Source organism: Trifolium pratense, linkage group LG2 (genome assembly GCF_020283565.1).
Source record: "Trifolium pratense cultivar HEN17-A07 linkage group LG2, ARS_RC_1.1, whole genome shotgun sequence".
Lineage (NCBI taxonomy): Eukaryota > Viridiplantae > Streptophyta > Magnoliopsida > Fabales > Fabaceae > Trifolium > Trifolium pratense.
Window position 1 is genome coordinate 32,314,218 of NC_060060.1, and position 11,623 is coordinate 32,325,840.

The following is an 11,623-nucleotide window of genomic DNA, read 5'->3' on the forward strand; positions in this document are numbered from 1 at the left end:
TTTCTTTTTTTTTTTTTTTTTGTAAGGATGCACAAATAACGTTATAATTTTTAATTTTAAAAAAAACAAAATTTACATGCATTTCCATACATGCATTTCTTATTTTTCCTTTCACAAAGAGGTAGTTTTTTTTATTAAAAAATAATTTTCTTTTATTTTTTCAAAATGAAAAAACACAAATAACCACCTCTTTGTGAGTGGAAAAGTAAGAAATCCATGTATGAAAATGCATGTAAGTTTTGTCCTAAAAAAAAATTAGATAATCTTATACGTTATGATAATACTTATTTGGTGAAATCTGTTACCATACTTAACCTACTATCAAAACCGAACAAATTATAAACTAGGTTTGGTCTAGTGGTGAGGGGTTTGGATAATATGCAATAGGTTCTAGGTTCGATTCTCTCTGCTACATTGTAACAAAAAAAAAACGATTATTGTTACTCCTCTTATTAGTTCGGTTAAAGAGGACAAAGTGGTTTGGGAGGAGAAAATAATGGGTGCTATTCGGTTAAATCCGGATACAATCTAACCATGAGATGTATTATTCGAAGTGATAAACACCGTGTAGCGGGTAATTGAAATGATATTTGGAAAGCTCAATCTTCTCACAAAGCGTGTCACTTACTTTGGTGGTTGTGTAGAGGGTGTCTCCCAACGTCGTGTAGATTGTGAACTAAGTTGTCCCGTGTGTGATATTGAGGTCGAGGATGGCATTCATGTGTTTTTTGAATGTGCAGCAGCCCGTGAGTGTTGGTCGACAGCAGGCCTCTCACAGGTTCTTCATAATGCAGCGTACCAGCACGGGACAGTAGTAGACATGATATTTGAAATATGCAGAAACGAGGACAGTGTGACGGTAGGGAGAGTAGCATCATTATTTTGGTGCATTTGGCATAATCGAAACAACAAGATCTGGGATGACAATATTCAGACACCGAGCCAAGTTTGAAGAATGGCGTTTGCCGTTTGGAACAAGTGGTTTACTGTTCCTGTTGGGGATCCTATCTACGTTCGGTGGGAGAAACCAGGAGTGGGATGGATCAAATATAATGTTGATGCAACATTTGTAGGTGGATCCGGTGTGACTTCTATGGGCCTTTGTTTTCGCAATACCAATGGCCAATTTGTGGCTGATTTGACTCAATGGCAGCAACTTGTTTACTCAGTAGTGGAAGCTGAAGCATGGGCTCTATTACATGCAATGAAAGAGACTATTCATTGTGGATTTGAGCAAGTTCAATTTGAAAGCGATTCAATGTTGTTGATTGACGCTATCCATTCGAGAAGACCATGCAATTCCGAGTTTAATTCAATTATTAATGACATTATTCTTCTTATGTCATCTCCAAATGTAAACTTTGAGGTTAAATTTGTTAAGAGACAAGCGAATTTGGTTGCTCATACTCTTGCTAGGGCGGCCAAAGTTTGGGCTAGTTTTCATAGATTTGAGATTATTCCTTTATATATTGAACATTTATTAGTTAATGATATGACTTAAGTTTGTTTGTTTTAAAAAAAATATATATACTCTTTTTTTTTAAAAAGAAAATGATTCTCTAAATTGTGAATTTGTGAGATTTTTTTTTATAATATCCAAATTGTAAGAATTAGTCAAATTGAATTTCTATTTTTACAAATTAGTATGTAACGACCCAATTTTTTTTATTTATTCGTTTTAGTGTGTTTAAAATATTTTATTGACGTGGCATTTTAAATAAGTTAGTAACTTGAATTATTTATCGAATACTTTAGTTATTAAGTGAGTGGTGAGTGTTAACACGAATTGGGCCAAGCTAATGGGATTGAGGCCCAATGGGCCTTGTGGACTTGTGAGGGGGCGCCATATGGCCTAGGGGAAGAGAGAAACATTTCATTTTCTCATGTTCTTGGGAAGTTAGAGAGAAGGAAGAGAAGAGGAGCTAGGGCATAGAGAAAGGAAGGGATTCAAGAGCAATCTTCGAGTTTTTCTTCGAATCCAGGTATGAGAGTAGGTTTCATAATCGTGGGTGACTCGAGGAAGGGGAGAATGTCGATTTCTCCTCACCCGAACTTCCTCCACCCCATTTTCATTTTAGTCTTGAATGGATTTTCCTAATGGAAATTGATTCTAAGGTTCATAACATGCTTAATATGCTTTTAACATGATGAATTAACGAATTTAATGGTTAAAAACGAGTTTTATGAAAGATTAAACTCAAGAACTTTGTGTTCTTGAGATTTTTGAGTAAAAGTGTTCAATTCTTACTTTTTCGATGTTTATGATGTAGATCTATAAAATGAACCGTCCTTTTGAGTCTATACATGTTGGTTACACGTGGAATCAAACTCATTTGAGATTTATAACAAGAAAAATGGGATTTATGAGTAGATTTTTGAGTTTTTGTAAAAAATGAGTCTTGAATCATAAAATAAGTGATTATAGATGGTAACAAGTTGTTCTTAAGTGTTTTTTATCATATATAAATGTGGTAAATGATGTATGTGTGTTTTTGGGTCATAATAAGTGCTTATATGTGAAAATAAGTGATTATTTGGTCTTTGCTCAAGAAAACTCGAAATTACTCTGCGTCCTGCGCCTGGCTCAGCTTTTTCCGAGCCTGGCGCAGCTTTTCTGGCTAGCTTGCAGGTCCCTGCGCCTGGCTCAGCTTTTTCTGAGCCTGGCGTAGCTTTTCTGGGGAGCTTGCTGGTCCTTGCGCCTGGCTCTGTTCTTTCCGAGCCTGGCTCAGCTCAGTCAATTTCTGCGTTGACCTTTGGTTGACTGTTGACTTTTGACTTTTGATGGTTTATGTACCCGAAACCCATTTTACTCGATTTTTCGCGTAGATTCCGATTCCGGAGTTTGTTTTGTGAGATAATGCATGATTAATACAATTAGCTTATATTTTTGGTATTGTGTTAAAATGCAAGTGAATACATTGTATGTAATAAACGATGTATGTTGATGGTATGATTAATTGTGTTCTTATGCAATTATTTGTCGATGTTGTGTGATGAGTATAAAGGAAGAATATTAAGATTGAGGTATCTTAATAAAGAAGTAAGTTGAATTATATTCACTTAATAAATGAAGAAGAGCTATATGCTAACTAAATGTGAGTGAATTCATGATATATATATATACATGCATTCATGAATTATATAGGATATTGGATATTCCAATAAAGAAGTATATCGGATTATATTTATCTGATAAAGAAGGATATTAGAGGTGAGATACTCTAATAAAGAAGATGGTACCACATGCATTAGAAATGTCTAGGGTGACATTCATGAAGTTGAAGCATTAGAGTTGCATTAGGTTATGTGTACATTTATGTGATAAGTAATATGTGACACATGTTTGACTAATTGTGATAATTAATAATTGATGTGGAGTATTCGATCATATGTGTTTAATAACCTATAATGGAATGATAGATGTTGATGTATATGTATAATTGTGATTTATGCATGTATTATGAAGGAGTGTTTAAGTACCGTTTTACTTACACTTATACTTTGATTATGTGATCTAACTCTCATGTTTTGTGTTATGTGCTGGACCGTTGGGGGTTCAGATTCTCAGGTTGAGGATCCGGCTCAGAGTTAGAGGCGTTGCTGTGCTTAGTGTAGCACACTTTTTGGTGAGGAGTAGATATTTGTATATCTTTTGATGGGTTGTTTAGAATTGCTCTGATTAGGTGTTTACCGTGTCGGGTTATTCTCTTGAATTGTATTAAGCCCATGATGGCATATTTGACCTTGCTAATCCTTACTTTTTGTTGTAAACATAATATCCTTGTTGTTGATATGGCCTAGAGCCTAGGGATATTGTGTGAACAATATGGTTATTGTATGATATGCACAATGAACTATATTTGATTTTAATTTCCGCTGCGCTAGCATGAATTAATTCTGTTGTGGTTTTGTATTAAAATCGTGACGCCTTAATTTCTTAAGTGTTTTATTTATTTATATTCAATAAATTTGCGTTAAGGGGTTTGGGTGTTACAATAGTGGTATCAGAGCAAGGTCGGTTCATATGGAACCAATTAGGATTAGTTGCCCATTTATATTCAACTTGTGTAGAGATAACACTGTTGATATTACCTTTCTAAGTCTGTTCTTGGATTGGTTGGTTGTTCAGGATCATGGCTGGAAGAGGTAATGAGAGGGGTCACAATCAGATGGCAGATGCAATAGCTACCTTGACTAATATCGTGGCTAGAGATCATCAACCCGGGAGGGAAGATGAGATGAGGTTGGAGCGATTCATGAAGCATAATCCAAAGCTTTTCATTGGGGGCTATGCTCCGGAAGCTGCTGTCAAGTGGATAGAGGAGGTTGAGATTGTCTTTGAGGCTATGAGGTGTACCGAGGAGAGTAAGCTAACCTTGGGTACTTATGTACTTCGTGAGGAAGCTAACAAGTGGTGGAAGAATGCTAAGCTGAGGATGGGAGTTGGTGGTGTGGTAATCACTTGGGAGATGTTCAAGGGAGAGTTCTTGAGGAAGTACTTTCCGGCTGATATTAGGAACAAGAAAGTGGTGGAGTTCATGGAGCTCAAGCAAGGGAACATGTCTGTGGCGGAGTATTCCGTGAAGTTTGAGGAGTTGTGTGCGTTTAGTCCACACTACAACACCGTGGAAGCTGAGAATGACAAGTGTGTCAAGTTTGAAAGTGGGTTGCGCCCGGACATCAAGCATCTTATTGGATTTTCACAAATCCGAGACTTTGCAACTTTGGTGGACAAGTGCCGTATTTGTGATGATGATGGAAAGGCCAAGACTAACTACTACAAGGCCATGAGTGACAAAAGAGGAAGAGGTCAAGACCGTGGGAAGCCTTATGGAGACAAGGGAAAGAAAGTTGCCGAAACTGGTGGTGGGAAGAAGAAAGGTGGTGGACAATGCTATAAGTGTGGAGAGATGGGCCATAAGTCTTATGAGTGCCCAAAGAAAGTGGACAAGTGTTTCAATTGTGGGAGATTGGGACACAAGTCAGATGTTTGTCAAGTGAAGGTGACTTGCTTCAATTGTGGTGAGGAAGGTCACAAGAGTCCTATGTGCAAGAAGCCGAAGAAGACTATGGGAAAGGTGTTTGCTTTAAGTGGAGATGGTGCGGATCGAGTGGATAATCTCATTAGAGGTACGTGTTTCATCTATAACACTCTTTTAATTGCGATTATTGATACGGGGACAACACATTCTTTTATATCTGTTGATTGTGTGAAGCGTCTTAGTATACCTGTATCTGAAATGTCTGGTCGTATGGAAATAGAAACTCCTGCTAGTGGTTCCGTAACTACCCGTCTTGTATGTCGTGATTGTCCCGTAACCGTGTTTGGTAGACACTTTGGTATGGACCTAGTGTGTATCCAACTTAGTGGTATAGATGTGATCTTTGGTATGAACTGGTTAATATTTAATCGAGTCCATATCAACTGTTGTGAGAAGACCGTTGTGTTTCCAAAACCGGAGGAGAGTTTGCATTTGATGAGTAAGAAAGAAGTAGTAGAATCTTTGAAGGAACCTGTAGAGGTGTATGCGTTGTTTGCATCCTTGAAGGTGGAAGGTGAAGTTAAAATGGAAGATTTGCCGGTTGTTTGTGAATTTCCCGATGTATTTCCGGAAGATGTGTCAGATGTACCTCCGAAAAGAGAAGTAGAGTTTACGATTGATTTGGTACCTGGTACTAGCCCGATATCTATGGCACCATATCGAATGTCAGCGTCAGAGTTGAATGAGTTGAAGAAGCAACTAGAGGAACTACTTGAGAAGAAGTTTATTCGACCTAGTGTATCGCCGTGGGGTGCACCTGTGTTGTTGGTTAAGAAGAAAGAAGGGAGTATGAGGTTGTGTATTGACTACCGTCAGTTGAACAAAGTGACGATCAAGAATAAGTATCCACTTCCGAGGATAGATGATTTAATGGATCAATTGGTTGGTGCTTGCGTGTTTAGTAAGATTGATTTGAGATCCGGATACCATCAGATTAGAGTGAAAACGGAGGATATACCAAAGACAGCTTTTAGGACGAGGTATGGTCATTATGAGTATTCGGTGATGCCTTTCGGTGTGACCAATGCACCTGGTGTTTTTATGGAGTACATGAATAGGATTTTTCATTCATTCTTGGATAAGTTTGTTGTGGTGTTCATTGATGATATTTTGGTTTATTCAAAATCCGAAGGAGAGCATGAAGAGCATTTGCGGATTGTTTTGCAAGTTTTGAAAGAGAAGAAGTTGTATGCCAAGTTATCGAAGTGTGACTTTTGGTTGAAGGAAGTAAGTTTTCTAGGTCATGTGATTTCAAGTGGAGGAATAGCGGTTGACCCAGCGAAAGTTGATGCCGTATTGCAATGGGGAACTCCTGAGTCTGTTTCTGAGATAAGAAGTTTTCTTGGATTGGCCGGTTATTATAGAAGGTTCATTGAAGGATTTTCGAAGTTGGCTTTGCCTTTGACGCAGTTGACTAGGAAGGATCAAGCGTTTGTTTGGAATGTGAAGTGTGAAGAAAGTTTTCAAGAGCTTAAGAAGAGGTTGACTACTGCGCCTGTGTTGATTTTACCTGATGCTAAAGAATCTTTTGTTGTGTATTGTGATGCTTCGAAGATGGGACTAGGAGGTGTGCTTATGCAAAAATGTCAAGTTGTAGCATATGCGTCTAGACAATTGAAGGTTCATGAAAGGAACTACCCGACACACGATCTTGAGCTAGCCGCAGTTGTGTTTTCATTGAAAGTGTGGAGGCATTATTTGTATGGATCGAAGTTTGAAGTCTTTAGTGATCACAAGAGTTTGAAGTACCTATTCGACCAAAAAAAGTTGAATATGAGACAAAGAAGATGACTCGAATTTTTGAAGGACTATGACTTCGAGTTGAGTTATCACCCCGGAAAAGCTAATGTGGTGGCCGATGCGTTGAGTAGGAAGTCGTTGCACATGTCATCACTTATGGTGAAAGAGTTGGAGTTGATCGAAGAATTTCGAGATTTGAGTCTAGTGTGTGAAGTGACTCCTAAGAGTGTGAAATTGGGAATGTTGAAGTTGACGAATCCTTTTCTAGAGAATATCAAAGAATTTCAAAAGACGGATAAGAAGTTAATGGAGAAGTTGGCAATAGTAGTTGAGGAAGGAAAAGAGGCTAATTTCAAAGTTGACGAGAATGGACTTATGAGGTTTCATGGAAGAGTGTGTGTGCCCGATGTGCCCGAATTAAAGAAGATGATTTTGGAAGAAGGTCATAGAAGTGGAATGAGTATTCATCCGGGAGTAACCAAGATGTATCAAGATTTGAAGAAGTTGTTTTGGTGGCCAGGAATGAAGAGACAAATTTCCGAGTTTGTTTACGCTTGTCTAGTTTGTCAGAAGTCGAAGATTGAGCATCAGAAACCGTCTGGTTTGTTGCAACCTTTGTTTATACCGGAATGGAAGTGGGATAGTATTGCGATGGATTTTGTGGGAGGTTTACCCAAGACTACAAAAGGTTACGAAGTGATTTGGGTGGTAGTAGATCGTTTGACGAAAGCCGCACATTTTATTGCTATTAAGAAAGGTACTTTGGTGCCTAAGTTGGCCGAGATCTATGTGGAGCAAATTGTGAAGTTGCATGGTATTCCGTCGAGTATTGTTTCGGATAGAGATCCGAGGTTCACTTCAAGATTTTGGGAAAGTTTACAAGAGGCTTTAGGGACTAAGTTGAGGTTGAGTTCGGCTTATCATCCTCAAACGGATGGCCAATCGGAAAGGACAATACAATCTTTGGAAGATTTGTTGAGAGCTTGTGTTTTGGAACAAGGAGTAAGTTGGGATTCGTGTTTGCCGTTGATCGAGTTCACGTACAACAATAGTTTTCATTCGAGTATTGGTATGGCACCTTTTGAAGCTTTGTATGGGAGGAGGTGTAGAACGCCTCTTTGTTGGTTTGAATCCGGAGAGAGTGTGATTCTTGGTCCGGAGATAGTGCAAGAAACTACGGAAAAGATAAGAATGATTCGGGAGAAAATGAAAGCGTCTCAAAGTCGTCAAAAGAGTTATCATGACAAGAGGAGGAAGGACATTGAATTTCAAGAGGGAGATCATGTTTTCTTAAGAGTTACATCGACTACCGGAATTGGACGTGCTTTGAAGTCGAGGAAGTTGACGTCGAGGTTTATTGGTCCTTATCAAATTTTGAAAAGAGTGGGGAAGGTGGCGTATAGGATTGCTTTACCGCCATCATTGGCGAATTTGCACGATGTGTTTCACGTGTCACAATTGAGAAAGTATGTCAGAGACCCGTCACATGTGATTGAATCGGATGATGTTCAAGTGATGGATGACTTAACCGTCGAGACTATACCTTTACGGATCGAAGGAAGAGAAGTGAAGAAGTTGAGAAACAAAGATATCACCTCGGTGAAGGTGGTATGGGGAGGACCCGCCGGTGAGAATGCGACTTGGGAATTGGAGAGCAAGATGGTGAGTTCGTATCCAGAGTTATTTCCAGGTAATTTTCGAGGGCGAAAATTCCTTAAGGAGGGTAGAGTTGTAACGACCCAATTTTTTTTATTTATTCGTTTTAGTGTGTTTAAAATATTTTATTGACGTGTCATTTTAAATAAGTTAGTAACTTGAATTATTTATCGAATACTTTAGTTATTAAGTGAGTGGTGAGTGTTAACACGAATTGGGCCAAGCTAATGGGCTTGAGGCCCAATGGGCCTTGTGGACTTGTGAGGGGGCGCCATATGGCCTAGGGGAAGAGAGAAACATTTCATTTTCTCATGTTCTTGGGAAGTTAGAGAGAAGGAAGAGAAGAGGAGCTAGGGCATAGAGAAAGGAAGGGATTCAAGAGCAATCTTCGAGTTTTTCTTCGAATCCAGGTATGAGAGTAGGTTTCATAATCGTGGGTGACTCGAGGAAGGGGAGAATGTCGATTTCTCCTCACCCGAACTTCCTCCACCCCATTTTCATTTTAGTCTTGAATGGATTTTCCTAATGGAAATTGATTCTAAGGTTCATAACATGCTTAATATGCTTTTAACATGATGAATTAACGAATTTAATGGTTAAAAACGAGTTTTATGAAAGATTAAACTCAAGAACTTTGTGTTCTTGAGATTTTTGAGTAAAAGTGTTCAATTCTTACTTTTTCGATGTTTATGATGTAGATCTATAAAATGAACCGTCCTTTTGAGTCTATACATGTTGGTTACACGTGGAATCAAACTCATTTGAGATTTATAACAAGAAAAATGGGATTTATGAGTAGATTTTTGAGTTTTTGTAAAAAATGAGTCTTGAATCATAAAATAAGTGATTATAGATGGTAACAAGTTGTTCTTAAGTGTTTTTTATCATATATAAATGTGGTAAATGATGTATGTGTGTTTTTGGGTCATAATAAGTGCTTATATGTGAAAATAAGTGATTATTTGGTCTTTGCTCAAGAAAACTCGAAATTACTCTGCGTCCTGCGCCTGGCTCAGCTTTTTCCGAGCCTGGCGCAGCTTTTCTGGCTAGCTTGCAGGTCCCTGCGCCTGGCTCAGCTTTTTCTGAGCCTGGCGTAGCTTTTCTGGGGAGCTTGCTGGTCCTTGCGCCTGGCTCTGTTCTTTCCGAGCCTGGCTCAGCTCAGTCAATTTCTGCGTTGACCTTTGGTTGACTGTTGACTTTTGACTTTTGATGGTTTATGTACCCGAAACCCATTTTACTCGATTTTTCGCGTAGATTCCGATTCCGGAGTTTGTTTTGTGAGATAATGCATGATTAATACAATTAGCTTATATTTTTGGTATTGTGTTAAAATGCAAGTGAATACATTGTATGTAATAAACGATGTATGTTGATGGTATGATTAATTGTGTTCTTATGCAATTATTTGTCGATGTTGTGTGATGAGTATAAAGGAAGAATATTAAGATTGAGGTATCTTAATAAAGAAGTAAGTTGAATTATATTCACTTAATAAATGAAGAAGAGCTATATGCTAACTAAATGTGAGTGAATTCATGATATATATATATACATGCATTCATGAATTATATAGGATATTGGATATTCCAATAAAGAAGTATATCGGATTATATTTATCTGATAAAGAAGGATATTAGAGGTGAGATACTCTAATAAAGAAGATGGTACCACATGCATTAGAAATGTCTAGGGTGACATTCATGAAGTTGAAGCATTAGAGTTGCATTAGGTTATGTGTACATTTATGTGATAAGTAATATGTGACACATGTTTGACTAATTGTGATAATTAATAATTGATGTGGAGTATTCGATCATATGTGTTTAATTCGTGGCCATTTTTTAATTTGTCATGTGAAGGCTAAAATAAAAATAAATAAATTGTTTGGCCCTCTTCTTGAGATTGTCATCACACTAAAGACTATTTTATACTACCTCAGTCCCTAATTATAAGACCCAGTTTGACAAAAATGTATTATTCATTTATCGTATTTTGACCATATTTTTTTAATAATATATAAATATAAATATTAGAATATAAGATCTTGTTCAATTTGTTTTGAAGAGTATTTTCAAAATATTAAATTTTTATAATTTTTACTAATAGACAATTAAAGATATTAGTGATCAAAATTGTGCATTGACGTACGTGCACTGGTCAAACAAGATCTTATAATTATGAACGGAGGTAGTATATAAAATTTCGATCATCTTTCTTTGCTAGTAATTTGTTGTATATATTAATGAATTTGTCTTTAAGACGACATAAGTTTTCAAAAATAAATTATTCTTTTGTGAGTTAACGTTAATGTGAGATCAACATATACGATGACATGTCCAACTAACATGTCACGTCAAAATCTTCGTTGATAGAAGTAAACAGTGAGACCATTTTGAATTAACATATTTTCAAATTTTGATAATGTATTTGTCAATTCACAAAAATGAAGAACCGATTTGACAGTTACTTATTTTGAAGATCAATTTACATATTATTTTTTTTACTGAATCAAGAGCATTTAAACATCCGGAAACAACGAGACATTCCAACTAAGTTAGCATCTCAAGATGTCCCCATCCTATGACTATAGTTCATAAATATATAAATTTTTTTAAAAAAATGTACAAGAGGCACCCCAAAGAAAGAAATGAAACATAACAATTATTTAAAACGATTACACTAGAGACCTTCGGAGGGGGCACCCTTAGAATGGGTGTGACAAGGTTGCCCAACACTTCTAGTTCTAGCTATTATATTTATTCAGCTGTTGTTTGGAGATGTAAGACGCGAATTGTTCTAGATTCTCTGCATCAGCTCATGCTTCTTGGTATCTCATATTTTTTGAACCCAATTGAGTTTCAAGAATAACAGAAGCTTCTTCATCAGTCGATTTTCAAATTCTACAATTGGTAAGTATATGTGAATTCCATTGTTATTCGAGGTTGGTGATTCTCTCTACATTTACATGGAGGGTGTACCTCCCTAATCTAAATTGTATCATTATCAAAGAAAAAAAACACACTCAAAATAGAAACAATAGTCTTGACTAGAAATAAGTCGTTGTATCCTCAACTACTTATCCAATTACTTGGCCGAGTCTTGTAATCTGCAGACGAAACAAGAATATGCAAGCCAGTCATCGATATGAATCGGAAACAGTGAAAAATGAAAGTATGACCCATCAC

General features: G+C 37.1%; 1 protein-coding gene across 1 annotated transcript; it reads left to right on the forward strand.

Moving 5' to 3' along the window:
* Positions 1 to 955: 955 nt before the first annotated feature.
* Positions 956 to 5,789, forward strand: LOC123904566 (the record flags this gene model as incomplete). Its single annotated transcript, XM_045954215.1, has 3 exons — positions 956 to 1,260; positions 4,130 to 4,325; positions 4,590 to 5,789. Coding segments are annotated over exons 1-3 (1,701 nt in total), but the record flags the coding sequence as incomplete, so codon positions are not given.
* Positions 5,790 to 11,623: the final 5,834 nt, after the last annotated feature.